We start from the raw sequence: 15,608 nt of genomic DNA, 5'->3' as shown, positions 1-15,608 counted from the left end.
ACTTGCTGAATGGCCCTCATGTCCATGAGGGCTGTAATTAGTTTTTGTGCCTTAGCCCATTGATTGTGTGGCAGGTCTGGCATACCTTTTGACCTTGGTAGAGTGTGAAAATGGAACCTGCAGCCTTATGACACCATGTTCAGGACCCATTTGTCTTGGGTAATCATTTGCCAAGTTGATGAAGTGCTAGTTTTCCCCCTTAGGGGGCTGGCAAAAGAAAAGTGCTTGGATCTGGCAGAGGGAAGTCATTGGGACTGTTTCCTGTAAGGTTGTGATTTGTCTTCTCCACTTTTGGAGGTAGGAACACCCCACTGTTTGGGCCTGTATGAGCCTTGGGGCTGAGATCTGCCTCTGTGGTCTGACACTGGAAAGGACCAATTTTTAGAAGGCCAGTTCCTGTTAAACCTGGGTGGCTGTACCTGTAAGAAATCCTCGACTGTCTGTATGGATTTTGCTTTATCCTCCATTTTTTTCAAAACCTCTTCTGCTTTAGTACCAAACAAAGTATCATGCTGCAATGGTGCATCTAATAATTTTGCTTTAACATGATCAGGCAGATTCTATTCCTTTAACCAAGCATGCCTTCTAATAACAGAACCTGTGACAGTGGCCCTGCATGAGGCCTCCAGTGAATCATAACCACACTGCAAAGTATGCTTTCCCACTTGTTCAGCTGCATGCAATATATCCTGCAATTCCTTGTTCTCGGAACATTCAGTATTTGTCAACAATTTCTGTTTAAGCAGTGACATTACATATTTCTGATATTTAAGCATATGAAACTGACAATTTAAAGCCCTTACAGCCAAGGTAAGGGAAGTGTATACTTTTCCCCCCCATCTGTCTAGAGCCCTAGAATCCCTATCAGAGGGGACAGGGTTTTTTTTTGCAGTGGAGGCTTTAACCCCTTTGGGACCCTGAGATATAGTTTCTGGATCAGCAGCAGGGTTTTTATATAGGAATTTATGAGAATCCGGAACCCTGTAGTATCTGTCTGGCTTAGCAGGTGCAGGGGGTAGAAAGTCAGGGGACAGGCCGGACTCTGAAAATACATCTACAATGTCTAAAACAGGTGGAATAGCAAGGGGTCTGTGCTGAAGAAGAAAGTCTGAGCCTTTTCTTAGACTCAGAATAATCTTGGCTCTCCCAGTGGAAATGCTCCCTCATGGTATGCAGGGTTTCCCCAAAAGAATAATCCTCAGGAGGAGAGGCTGAAGGAATGGATTCTTCAGCATCAGAATCCTCATAGGGAAGCATGGAATAATCCTGTTCAGAAGAGGAATCAGAGGAAATAGAAACCTGATCAGAAGAATCATATGCTGTCTCTTGCCTAGGCCTCTTATCAGGCGAGGGATGAGCCCCTGATCAAAGTAATTAGGTCTTCAGCCATTTTGAGCATCTGTTTTTTAGGCATGGTAGACCGAGTAGGAGAATGCTGTACTTGTTTCTTTGTCTTTAGAGCTGCTTTAGTCTTTGAAGCTGAAGATGGCTTAATATATAGTTGTGTAGGTCTGAAGACACCCTCAGAAGCAGATGCCTGCTCAGCGGCTCCGGACCCATCTGAGGAAATGATTTCAGAGTGTCCAATACCTTGAGTATCCAGGGACACAGTCGGCGCCACGTGGAAGTCTGAAGTGGCCTGTGGCTCTGAGGTAGCGGGTGCCACGGGCTGCGAAAGCACCTCACTGAGAACCGGCGGACTGGCCTAGCAGAGGCCTTGTCATTAGTTTTGGACCTCTGATGCCCATCCTTTTCCTTGTCCTTGCGTTTTTTGTAAACTCAAGTCTGCAGCTGTTCCCACGGCATTACATAATTAAATCTTCGGCCAAAGTAATGAAATGCAAAATCGAACAGACGCTTAGAGCATTGGTTAAATCTAGCATAAAACCGACAGCTAGCAACACTGTGATCAGGGCCTAGGCAAGGAATACAGTAAGAGTGAAAATCCTTGAGGTATTTGCTTCCCACAAGAAATAAAATTGTTAACTTTTTCTGACATCGGTCTGAAGCAAGAAAAAAAAAGTTTCCCCCAACGGGGTACTTAGCTTTAATGAAGACTTTGGTTCTGAAATTCGGATTTGAAAATCTAGTCGGCCGAACAGCTTTTGCTTTGGGCACCTCGCGGCAAGAAAGACTGAAGGAAATGGCGTCTGCTGCATCTTTTATACCCCTGGTGCACTGACGTCAGGGAAGAGGCGACAGCAACAGACACCAGACCTAGACTTTGGGATTCTGGCCGACTGAGGGTAGCCTGCCAGCAGGATAACTCTAGAGTAATGACTGCAACAGTGAAACATGATGAACATCTGAGAACACTTAAGCAATAGAAGAAACTAAGGTCAAGCTCTACTGAACACAGTAGGTTACCCCTGTAATAGCTACCTGATAAACTCCTGGTCAAGATGGCTGAACAGACAAAGTTGAACTGGATAAAAGTAGCCAAATCTGTCATCTTATTTTTGTCCAGTTGACCCCCCCCCTCTTACTTCCAATTTTCCCACCATCTCCTGGTGACTGGATAGAACTCGCCTGAGACCCTGTTAACAGCTTCCGATGCCGTTGTTTTTGTAACCTTAATTGTATTCTCTACAATTATGTCTGCATAGAAATGTAGATAATTTATCTGGCAAACTATCTAAGGTACAAAAGTGGAGCGGAAGGGATTATAGGTAAGGGGAAGTCAACAGCCTTGGATTCGAAACTTCAAAAAGGTGCAGAGATCATATCCAGTAGCACTTTAAATCTGTAAAGTTAATTGTAATTCATTTGAATTAATGTTTTTAAATTTTCCTTACCTTGCAATTAAATAGAAGTCAACATTAACATGGCCATACAAAAGTTTATAAACATCTGCAACTAATTACATCCTTCAATATACATATCTAAAGGAATGCTCGTTTCAAGTTATAAATGTTCCTCACAGTACTAAAACACTTAACACAAATTTTCTAGTTTTATGAAGTGCTGACAATGCATTTTTTCCTTACCTTCATATTTTTTGAAAACTGCTCATAGAATTTTTTGTAGTTTTCCTTATCTTCTGCCACCTCTGTGAAAAGTTCCAGACACTTTTTAACCAGGTTCTTCCGGATTACTTTTAAGATCTTGCTCTGTTGTAGCATTTCTCGGGAAATGTTCAAGGGAAGGTCCTCAGAGTCTACCACGCCCCTGATGAAATCTTTAGAGAAGAGAGTATCAAATTACAGTTATATTCACCACCTCTGGCACACATTTCCTCAGTGTAAACCAATTGCCTTTCCCATGCAAGAGCAACTCATGGCATACACAAACAGTATTTCAACTTGACATTAATATCATACAAAAATGTACTCATAACGTTCCATCTGCATGGTCCACTTTCATTCTTCCTCAGCTGATGACTTTGGATTTGACTAAGCTGTTGCTGTCTGAAGAAATCGACATTCCCAAAGCCCCATGGCATCTCTGCACAAGGGGTAAGAACAGGTTCCTCCTAGTCAGTTAGCATACTAAATGGACATGTCAGTGAGCATGCCATAGTCCCCAGAGAGAAAACATCACAAAGAGCTTGCTACACGAGTAGGGCAGCTTTCATTTCAAGAACACGGATATACAACCTGGTTTCCAGGGAAGACAGTGTGCGGGCTTTGGACCATCTTCTACTTTAAATACCTTCTCTTCCCCACTGTGGGTGGGAAGCGTCTGCAATCAGTGTGTGTGTGTGTGTGTGTGTGGTTAGAAGAAACAGGCTGCCTAGGGACAGAGCCTGATTGCATCCAAGATAAAAGTTAATATGGAACAGAACCATGAGTTTGTAAGGTTAAGCTTGCTGGAGGGGACGGAACTGACAGCAAGTCATACACTATTTCTTAATCATGTGATCTGGTGTGTGGCATACAAAGGGAGATCCTATGAATTCCACATTCTGTGCAGGGGACTGTACAAGTCGGAAGGGAAGAGCTCTGAAATGGTAGTGACTGGCTCCCAGTTGGAAGCGCCAGATGTGTCTTGGGATGCCTAAAGAATTTAATGCAAAAGTACATGACCTGAAAAGGATACAGTACATCCAATCATCCTTGTTCAGAAGCGGTGGTATGGATGGACTGAACAAAAAGTGTAATGACCTCTGGATATTATGCATAGCACCCAGGCCTTGTATGCTTCCTAGGAATGTTGTATCCTGGAAAGGACAAATTGATTCAGCAGGGACGTCCATGGAGTCAGTGTGGAACAGACAAGAAGGCCAACTGGCTCTGACTCAGAGAAGCCAACACACTTTCACTTTGAGAGATCGTCTGGCATGAAGGAAGAGGAGTACTGAAGGAAGGCAGAGTTATACTTGCTGAATCCTAGCTACAGGGGGAAACATCTCCATAAAAAAAGTGGTTGAGCACCTGTGCAAGCTATGACAGGGACGAACTGGCCAGACCTTAATGCTGGGAGAACAGCAACAGTGAGATCATTTTGGAGGGATGCTTTGGTTTGGATCCAAAGAAGCTGCACTGGCCCAACAGCTCAAATCGAAAGGGGGGGGGGGGTGGATTCAAGAAAAGTAGGACACTTACCTGTCGGGTCTTGGGTTTAGAATCTGAAGGAGTTTGGATCAGAGCTGTGAAATCAGTTTCTAACAAAAGGACAGAGCCTAACTTAGTTCAATTTTAAGTTGCAATTAAGTTAGTACCAGAAAGTGTTTTTTTTTTTTTTTTGTTAAATTGATAGAACAGGGTTTAGCATTAGCATGGATTTTCTGAAAGAGGCACAAACAAGGAACCACCACCATGCCTCCCAGCCTATTAGCTCAGTAAATCTGGAAGCAGTCAGATAATACATGTAGATTCAAACATTGCTCCTATAGTTTAGAAATCAGCTACAACAGGGTTTGTATTAGAATGCATTTATGCTAAAAACATTTTCTAAATGGAGATGAAAGCCGAATTTGTCCAGCCCATAACTTCAACTTCTTAGAGTAAGAAATCTGGACAAGGCCAAAAATAAGTGGGACAACTTTTAAAATATTGCTCTGTTTTGTGGAATTCCCACCTAGTTTTGATTGTAGCAATAGTTCAGTGTATTTTACTATTATCTTTCATTATGTGATTTACCATTGTACTGTGGAGCTTTTCTCCCTAGGCCTCCACTGAAAACAGGCTCTCGAGCCCAGTGGACCTCCCCGGTCACCAAACTGAAATAAATAAATAAATTTATCATGAATTTCCTAAAGCGTATTAAGTCAAACCCAAATGTCTGGCATTATTTTCTAACTTCACCCTTTAAAGATTTTCCACTAATTTGCCAGAAAATCATATTTTATGAAAAACAGCCCTAAATAAAAGCAAAAAATCTTACATTCTGCAAAAATCTGATAAAAGGTATGAGCAGCCATTTTGGATCAGAGGACACCGGATCCAAGAAACACTCAATTCTCCATTCCTATTACAGTTGTGTACACATACCATAAATGTAGATGTTACAGTGTATTCACTGTTGCAGTCATCACATGTGGGTTATCCTTGCTGTGGTAGCCCTCGGCCAGCCCGAATACCAGAGTCAAAATTTTTCTGTGTTGGCTGCATTCGCCTGTAGTCTGATGTCATTACATCAGTTTTTCTTGCTCTAACCCACCAGAAGCACAAGGAAATAAAAGTAAAGTGGTCCTGGTGGCTAAAAGCCACCGTGGGAAGCTTATGTCCCCCTGGGGATGGCAGGGGGGGGGAACCAGAACTGCAACAGTGAATACATGCAGTTGAACATCTACATTTATGGCAAGTGTACACAACTGTACTATGTTCTTCGTGTTTCACTGTTGCAATCATCACCTGTGGGAGAATTCCCAAAGCTGAGGAGAGGAGTGGAAGGATAGGTTAGAGCCCTAGGCATGGGTCAGCAAGCCTGCAGAACTGCAGAGGCAAACTCTGCCCTAGACTTAGAAAAAAAGAGGTAGGTGGCAATGCTTTGTAAAGGTATGAACAGAGGTCCAGGTGGCAGCTTCCAAGATGTCCCTGGTGGGGACTTTTCTGAGGAAGGCTGTGGAAGTGGAGGATGCCCTAGTGGAATGGTTACGAATAGACTTGGGGGGGGGGTCCCATGTAGCCTGTAGCAGAAATGGCTACAGTGTGATATCCATTTGAAAATGGTTTGCTTGGAAATGGGCTTCCCCTCTGCCACTGGGGGAAAAGCTGATAAGCAGCTGGTCTGTTTTTCTGAAGGGTTTAGTACGGTCCAGGTAGTATCAGAGTGGTCTGTGCACATCTAGCGAGTGAAGAATTCTTTCCCCCTTGTTTTGAGGGTTGGGAAAGAAGGTGGATAGGTGTATGGCCTAGTTGAGGGTCACATCAGATACCACCTTGGGTATAAAAGGAGGGGTTAGTCCTCAGGGAGACCCTGTCTGCATGGAAAATGAAGGGCTCAATAGCCATGAATGCCTGAAGTTCTGAAACCCTTCTGGCCGAGGTGATAGCTAGTAGGAAGGCAGTCTTCCAGGAGAGTATTTCAATTCTTCTGAAGCAGCAGGTTCGAATGGAGGCAAGGTTAGTTTTTCTAAAACATAATTGAGGTCCCAGGCTGGCGTGGGAGGCCTTCTGGGAGTCTGACATTAGAAGTCCCTCTAAGAAATTGTTTAATCAAATGATGTGATAAGAGGAGTAGGTATGAATCGTAATGGGCTGAAAAAGCTGAGGCTTGGATTTTAATAGAAGAGGAGGACAGGCCACTTTTGAGCAACTCGGCTAGGTAATCCAAGATAAGAGGGATGGAAGGATGTGAGGTACTGGCCCCAGGAGCAGAATCTTTTCCATTTCTCTGCATAAGATTTTCTGGTGCTGGGCCTTCTGTCCTCTGCGATAATGTCTAGGATCGGTTTGCTTAACAGGGACCCTTTGCTTTTAAAGTATTAGCCATGCTGAAAGATTGAGAGTCTGCAAGTCTGGATGCAGTACCCCCCCCCCCCCAAATGGGTCAAGGGGTCTGAGATCAGGGGAGGCTGCCCGGGGGCTGTAAAGTCAGGCTGCGCAGTAAGGGGTACCTATGCTGTCTGGGGCCAATCTGGAGAAATGAGGATGGTCTTTGGTCCCCTCCTCCCTTATTTTGATCAGTACCCTGGGAATAAGAGGCAGAGGAGGGAACGCGTACAAAAAGAGGGAGATCCAGGGGAAGGTCAAGGCATCCACCTTCCACGCTAGGAGGGGATACTCCCTGGTACAGAATTTTTGCAGCTGGTGGTTGAGGTGCGAAGCAGAGATCCACCTCCGGAGTCCCGTACTCCTGAGTGATTTGCAGAAAGTTTCTGTGGAGCTGCCATTCGTGGGGATCCAGTAAGTTTCTGCTTAGGTGGTCTGCCAGGGTGTTCTTGACCCCTGGTAGGTATTGGGCAATTAAGTGTAGGAGGTGGCTGTCAGCCAGAGGTTAATGGCTAGCCTGCACAGAGGGTAAGACTGGGCCCCAGCTGTTTGTTGACATACATTACTATGGTCATGTCTGTTTTTATAAGAACCCTTGGCCTGAGATGGCATTTGAAGAATGTCAGAGCCTTTTGTATTGCCATAATTTATTTCTGATTGGTGTGTAGGGGAAGGTGATTGGCATCCCAAAGATCTTGGGTGCACATGCCTGTTAGGTGAGCACCCCAAGCAATGTCTGAGGCATCTGTGGTGATGGTCTTGCCAATAGGACAGAGGATGAAGGGAAGACCCTTGCTCCTGGCACAGCCCTTATACATGGGATCAGAGGAAGAGAAGTCTCTAGAGACGTTCTCATGTGGAGCCTGGCCAAAGGAATAAGGATGCAAGATGCCATGTACCCCAGGGCTTTTCTCTCATGTGGAGCCTGGCCAGAGGCATTCGAAGGATGCAAGATGCCATGTACCACTGGGCTTGCAGGAACTTCATCGCAGTGAGGTGACTTCTGGAAGCTGGCTGGGTAGAGATGCAGGAAGCTCTGCTTTTCTGGGGATAGGAAGGCCATTTGGTATGCTGGGTCTAGCAGTGCTCCCAAGAAAATGATCTTCCTGGAGGGTGTTTTGCTTTGATTTCTTCTCGATGGTGAACCCTAGGGAAGTTAGGAGGGTTTTGACAGAGAAGGTCCTGGAACAGCTTTTCTTTGCACTCTGCCTGGATGAGACAGTTGTCCAGATGAGGGTAAATCTGTATACATTTCTCTGTCTGCAAAATGTTATGGCTGGGGCTAAGCATTTGGTGAATACTCTGGGTGCAATAAATAAGTCCAAGGGTAGCGCAGAGAACTGAAGGTGTTGTGAGCCTGCTCTGAAGTGCAGGAATTTCCTGCAGGATTCCCTTATGGAGATGTGGAGGTAGGCATCTTTTAGGTCTAGGGTCACTAGCCAGGCATTTTTTGCCAGCATAGGGAGCAGCTGCTGTGAAGTTAGCATTTTGAATCTGGGGACCACCATGGAGGTGTTCAGAATGGATAGATCCAGGATGGGCGCAAAGTGCCCTCTTTTATGGGAACAAGAAATAGTCTGGAATAAAAGCCTTTGCCTGTTGGATCTGAGGGGACAGATTCTACTGTCCCCTGGGATAAGAGTTTGGACCAGTTTCAATGCTTCTGCCCACTGATTTGGAAGTAGTCTGGGTACCTTCTTGCAACTGGAAGTTTGCTGAAAAAAAGTGTGCGCATCCCTGAAAAGTGATCTTTAAGACCCATTGGTCATTTGTTACAGAACGCCAATTTGTTTTGAAGAGGGAGAGCCTTCCTCCTAGCTTTTGGAGAGTGAAAGGAGGGCAGAGGAGGGAGGGGGAGTCACTGGGAGTTTTTGCCGTAGAAGGGTGGCTTAGAACTCCCTGCCTTTGGGGCAGAAGTGGTCCACTGTTTGCTTCTCCATTGGCCCTTGGCCCTGGGATAGGGGCCTGGATGGTCTGTCCCTGCTGGGCTTACCTTGGCCCTGTCTGTTAAGTGCAGGGAACGACCAGTGCTTAGAGAGAAAGTTCCTGTTGAACCTGAAAGAAATCTTTTACCGTTTGCATAGATTTTGCTTCATCTTCCATCTTTTTAAGCACCTCTTCTGCTTTTACTCCAAACAAGCGCTCCTTTTATCCAGGGGTGCATAAATTAGTTTAGACTTGACATGATCAGGGATAGGTTGTTCCTTCAGCCATGCAAGTCTCCTAATGACAGATACTGAAACTGCTGCCCTGCTAGAGGCTTCTAGGGCATCACATCCACAGTGTAAGGAGTGTTTGGCCACTTGACAAGCAGAGTGCAGTAAATCTGCTAACTCTTTCGAACTGGCACAATCAGGAAAAGTAGAAATCTTTTGTTTTAATAGCTCCAAAGTGTGTTGTTGATATTTTAGCATACAGAACAGACAGTTGAGTGCTCTGATAGCCAAGGTTGCACAGGTGTACACTTAATAAACCCAGAAGCACAAAAGCAATCAAGCGGACAGCCGGTGTACACTTTTTTTTACCAAATCTGTCCACAGCACTGGAATCCCTGACAGAAGAAATAGGATTCTTGTCAGAGCTAGTCTTAGCTCCTTTAGGTCCCTGTGTAATGACCTCTGGGGTCTGCAGCAGGATTTGTGTATAGGTATTTGTGAGAATCCGGTACTCTAATACCCATCAGGTTTACTGGGAGCAGGTGGGAGGCATCAGGGGCTAGGCTGGATTCATGGAAAACATCATTCACCACTTCTAAACCTGGGGGGGGGGGTTGGCCAGGGTTCTGTGCTAGGGCAGGTCCAAAAACTCCCAAGTCTTTTCTTAGACTGGGGGGAAATCCTGAGATTCCCATTGGAAGTGTTCCCGGAGGGTGTGAAGGGTTCCCCCAAAGGGAAGGTCTTCTGGAGGGGAAGCAGAAGGGATGGATTCCTCTGCATCTGAACCCTCATAAGCAATCAGAGGTTGTTCCTCTTCAAAATCTGAATAGTCAGATTTCTCAGAATCCTGTTCTGTCAATTTCTGGAGAAGGGTGCCTTTTCTTTAGAAGTTGTGGCCTGACTACCCCACATAAGGGAGACGATCTGCCATTTTAAGCATTTGTGCTTGGGGTGGTAGAGCAGGAGCAAGATGGTGGCTAGAAGCAGATTTCCTAGGAGTGGCCTGGCTTCTAGGCCCGAGAGTATCAGTCAGAGAAACAGTAGTCGGATGAGAAGAAATCATTTTTTGTCTAGATTCGGTAGTGCGAAAGGCCTCCTTGGAAGCCGGTGCCTGCGTCGCGGCTCGAGACCCAACAGAGGCAGAGACAGCTAAAGGCTCAGAAGACTTAGATTTCTGTGGCATACTGGACTCCAAAAGGGTCTTGGTAGAGACCTGCATAGACATCGAATTGGGCATCAGGGGCTGCGAAAGCGCCTCACTGAATTCTGGAGAACTCACGACCTTAATGGTAGGGTTGTCGGAAGGTTTAGCCTTGTGTGGTCTGTCTCCATCTTTATCTCTGCGTTTTTTTCCGGAATATCCGCGGATTGTTGACTGACTGATGCCATTTGGAATGCAAAGACGGAACATGAAAATAACTGTCTACAATAATAACTCTATGGCAAATGGTTCTCGGGTTAAAGAGTGCACAGAAGAAGCAAAGTACAGTTTTGTACCTACCATAAATGTAGATGTTCGAAGATCCACATTGCTGCAGTCCTGACACTTGGGTAGTCCGCTGTCCCAGTCGGCCCGAATACCAAAGTATAAGGCTGACGTCGGTCAAGGCGCATTAGTCTGACGTCAGGACGTCAGGGTACAAATGCGCATGCCCGACGTCATATCCTCAGTCTTTTCTTGCCCCAGATGTCAGAAGACCCTAAAAAGATAAGGCCAAACCAAAAAACAACACACCAAACCCCCCTGTACCAAATATATATACAATATATACAAAATCAGAAAGGTACAATCCCACCCATACAACCACCCCTAAACACAGAGGGGAAGGAGGGAGGGTAAATTGGACTGCAGCAATGTGGATCTTCGAACATCTACAATTATGGTAGGTACAAAACTGTACTATGTTCTTCATCTCACATTGCTGCAGTCCTGACACTTGGGTAGAATCCCAAAGCAGAGGAAAGGGAGGATGGCAAATCACAAAGAAGCAGGAGCTGCCAACATGCCCTGTAAAATAGCAGTGGCAAAACCAGCCCTAGATTTAGAGTAGAGAGGAAGGTGGTAATGCTTAGAGAAAGTATGCACTGAACTCCAAGTAGCTGCCTCCAAAATATCCTTAGTTGCCACCCCCCGTAGAAATGCTGTTGAAGTGGCAGTAGCCCTAGTGGAATGAGGCCTAATCCCAGCTGGAATCTCCTTACCATGATGGGAGTAACAGAAAGTAATGCAAAACCCAATCCACTTAGAAATAGTTTGTTTTGACACAGGCTTGCCCTGCGAACTCAAAGCAAAAGAAACAAACAACTGCTGAGACTGCCTAAAATCCTTAGTCCTGCTTAAATAATAACGCAATTGCCTGTGTACATCTAAAGTGTGTAAAATCTTTTCCCCCTTATTTTGGGGATTTGCATAAAAAGTAGGCAAATGAATAGTTTGGTTTAAAGCCACACTAGAAACCACTTTAGGCATAAAGGAAGGATTAGTACGTAAAGATACCCTATCCTTATGAAAAATCAAGAAAGGCTCCACCGCCATAAGGGCCTGCAATTCAGACACCCTTCTTGCAGAGGTAATGGCTAACAAAAAAGCAGTCTTCCATGACAAATATTTCAATTCAGCAGTAGCTGCAGGCTCAAAAGGTTGTAGAGTGAGTTTCTCCAACACAAAATTGAGGTCCCAAGCAGGAGTAGGAGCTCTACGTGGGGGTCTTATATTCTTTGCCCCTCTAAGAAATTGCTTGAACAAAGGATGAGAAAACAATGGTGGGTCACAATCATAGTGAGCTGAAATTGCTGCAGCATGAATCTTAATGGAAGAGAAAGACAAACCTTTGTCCAATAACTCAGTTAGATATTGAAGAGCCACACTCAAATTTGGCTCAGAAACATCCAAATCCTTTGCTGCACTCCAAAATAAAAATCTCTTCCATTTTTCTGCGTACACCTTCCTTGTACTAGGCTTTCTGGCTTCCATAATCACATTCAAAACTTGTTGAGGAAGCTGAGACCTGCTCTGGTTCAAAACAGAATATGCCAGGCTGTTAGATGAAGAGAGTGAAGCTTGACATTGAGTAGATGACCGTCCTTCTGAGACAATAGGTGTGGAAGCAAAGGTAAGGGCCATGGAGGCTTCCTTACCAGGCTCCTCAGTAATGGGTACCAGTGCTGCCGAGGCCAATCTGGAGCTATTAAAATCATCCTTGGCTTGTCTTGTCTGACCTTTAGGAGTACCTTTGGGAGGAGAGGCAGAGGTGGAAAGGCATACACATGAAGATTTTTCCAACTGAAAGAAAGAGCATCCACTTTCCAAGCTGTGTGATGAAACCTTTTCGTGCAAAACTTTGGCAGCTGGTGGTTTAGTGGAGAAGCGAACAGATCTATGTCTGGAGTTCCCCATGACACTGTCAATTTCTGAAATACATGAAGACCCAGTTTCCACTCGTGGGGATCCATGATTTGCCTGCTTAACACATCTGCTAAGGAGTTCTGTGCTCCCGGCAGAAACCTTGCTTGAAGATTCAATTGCAAGCTTAGCGCAGTCTCCCACAAAATCATTGCTTGCCTGCATAGAGGATAAGAATGTGTTCCCCCTTGTTTGTTGATGTGCCACATGACAGTTGTGTTGTCTGTTAGAATCAACACCTGCCCTGGAAGAAGTAAATCCTTGAAAGCCAGTTTGCAAACTGGACTGCTAACATCTCCTTCATGTTGATATGTAGATGCTGCAGTCTGGCAGGCCACTTGTCTTGTATCCACTTTCCATTCAGATGAGCTCCCCAAGCTGTGTCTGAGGCATCTGTCGTTAGAATCTGACTCGCCTCTGGCCGGGTCACAGAGAGTCCCTTGTTTAGGTGACATTCCTGAGCCCACCACAAAAATTCCTTTTGAATGCAAGGTATTATTGGAATGACAGTGTCCAAATCCTGGCAGTGCTGTGTCCATACATATTTGAGATACCATTGCAGCTTCCTCATATGCAGTTTGGCATTGGGAAGCACCAGAATACAAGATGCCATGAACCCTAAGGCTTGAAGGACTGTCCTTGCAGTCAGCCCGGACTGATGAGATAGTTGATGGAAGTAAAGAAAGATTCTTTTGTTTGTCCGGGGTTAAAAAGGCCATCTGGGTTGCTGTATTCAGTCTCACACCCAGAAAGCACATGTCTTGAGAGGGTACTAGACTGGACTTTATTTCGTTCACAGAATACCCTAGGCATCTTAGCACTGCTATCACATATTCCAAATGCTGAAGAAGCACGTCCCTTCCTTGTGCCAGAATCAGGCAATCGTCCAAATAAGGATAGATTTGCATTCCTTTTAGCCTGAAGAAAGCTATCACTGGAGCCAGAACTTTTGTGAATACTCTGGGCGCAGTAGATAAGCCAAAGGGCAACGCAGAGAACTGATAATGAGAATTCCCAGCTCGAAAACGCAGATACTTCCTGCAAATTAGCCTGATAGGAACATGAAGGTAAGCTTCCTTGAGATCCAAAGTTACCATCCAGTGATCTTTGCCCAGCAGAGGTAAAAGCTGTTGTAACGTCAACATTTTGAACTTGGGAATGTCCAGATAAGTGTTGAGGATAGATAAATCCAAAATTGGTCTCCACGTGTTCCCCTTTTTTGGTACTAGGAACAGGCGTGAATAAAATCCTAGGCCCCTTTCTGGCACAGGAACCGGCTGAATAGCCCCTATTTGGAGTAACAGAGAAATTTGCTTGTGAGCCTCTTTTCTTTGCTGAGGAGGAATGTCTGGCATGCCTTTGAAAGGAGGCAAGGTATGGAAATAAAACCTGTAACCGTGGTGAATGATATCCAACACCCATCTGTCTTGGGTAATTAAACTCCAGTTTTCTTTGAAAAGTGCCAACCTTCCTCCCAAAGGTGCTGCCAGACGAGAAGGTTCAGGCAGCTGAAAAGGCAGGTCATTGGGCCTGTTTACGAAAGGACTGACCCCTGCCCTCACCAGAAGACTGAGCAGGTGAACTTCCTGTTCTAAGCCTAAAAGAACCTTGAGCTCTGCCCCTACCAGGTCTAGACCTACCCCTAGACTGGGAATCATAAGCAGGATATGTCCACCCCTTGGTAGGCCAATTTCTACTAAACTTCGGAGGCTGAACCTGCAAAAAATTTTTAACAGTCTGCATAGACTTAGCCTTGTTTTCCATTTTCTTTAGAACTGCTTCCACAGGCGAACCAAACAACACATCAGATTGTAAAGGAGCATCTAAAATCCTTGTCTTAACATGCTCAGCTAAATTCTGATCCCTCAGCCAGGCATGCCTGCGAAGAACCGAACCAGTGGCAGCCACCCTCGAAGAGGCCTGTACAGCATCAAAACCACATTGCAAAGAATGCTTACCCACCTGTTCAGAAACATGTACCAAATCCTGCAATTCTTTACACTCAATACCTTCCGCCAAAGCATCTACCTTAGACTTTAATTGTGAAAGGAGATAATTTTGGTATTTCAACATGTGAAACTGGCAATTCAAAGCTCTCATGGCCAAAGTGGAAGAAGTATACACTTTCTTTCCCCATCTATCCAAAGCCCTTGCCTCTATCTGGAGGGACAGGATTTTTAACAACAGAAGCCTTAACACCTTTAGGCCTCTGAGAAACAGTTTCTGGGTCTGCCCTAGGACTCTTAAAAAGATACTTATGAGCTTCAGGCACCCTATAATATCTATCCGGTTTAACTGGAGCAGGGGACAAAGAATCAGGGTTCAGAGAGGCCTCTGCAAAAACATCCTCCACCACATCCAGAACAGGAGGTATAGCTAAAGGCCTATGCTGGGGTAGAAACAAAAATTCCCTAAGCCTTTTCCTGGAATCAGAGAAATCCTGACCTTCCCATTTAAAATGCTCCCTCATGGAATGAAGAGTCTCTGAAAAAGAAAAATCCTCAGGAGGAGAAGCAGAAGGAGTAGAGTCATCTACATCAGAATCAGAGTAAGGAGAATACTCCTGCAAGTCTTCAGCCGAAGACTCAGAAGCATCCGAACACTGCTCAAAACTTCCAAGCTCAGGTTCCACTCTAGGCCTCTTATCAGGAGGGGGCATAGAACCTCTAATCATAGTAATCAAATCTTCTGCCATCTTAAGCATATGCTTCTTAGGCACAGACCCTGAAGAACTAGGGGTAACACCTGAAACAAAACCTGGCCTGCCCCTGGGAGAAGCCTTGGAAACAGAAGGGGAGGGCCAAACCACCTTAGGAAGGGAGGGAAGAACAGCTACCTGAGAAGCCCCTTCAGCCTGGCCTACCTCCTGAGAGGGCACATCTTGCAATAATAAAGTCTCTCCCTGGGACTCCAAAGAAACTTGTGGCTGAACCTCCGGCTCCACCGAGCCCTCTAAAGAACCGGCGTCAGGGACGGACGGTTCTTCCAACCTAGGCTTTGCTGCTTTGTCCTTGCGCTTTTTAGATGAAGCGGGCGTCGGAGCATCCGACGGCATTTTATAATTACACCGCTTGCCAAAAACTAACCTGGCACAATCTAATCTTCTCTTAATAGTGCGTTTGTTAAATCTAGCACAAGAGCGACAGCCAACAACGTCATGCTCAGGCCCTAAAC

General features: G+C 45.2%; 1 protein-coding gene across 1 annotated transcript in view; it reads right to left on the bottom strand.

Annotated features, from left to right (window-relative positions):
* LOC122804587 (heat shock protein HSP 90-alpha-like) overlaps positions 1 to 15,608 on the bottom strand; it is an 856,879-nt gene that overhangs the window by 306,169 nt on the left and 535,102 nt on the right. The window contains exon 7 of the mRNA XM_044074543.1: positions 2,988 to 3,178. Within this exon, the coding sequence (XP_043930478.1) occupies positions 2,988 to 3,178 (191 nt within the window). The remainder of the gene's footprint in view (positions 1 to 2,987; positions 3,179 to 15,608) is intronic.

Source organism: Protopterus annectens, chromosome 6.part0 (genome assembly GCF_019279795.1).
Source record: "Protopterus annectens isolate FY-2018-M chromosome 6.part0, PAN1.0, whole genome shotgun sequence".
In the NCBI taxonomy this organism is placed as follows: domain Eukaryota; kingdom Metazoa; phylum Chordata; order Ceratodontiformes; family Protopteridae; genus Protopterus; species Protopterus annectens.
The sequence above is the reverse complement of the archived record's forward strand: the minus strand, read 5'-3'. Positions and strand labels throughout refer to the sequence as shown.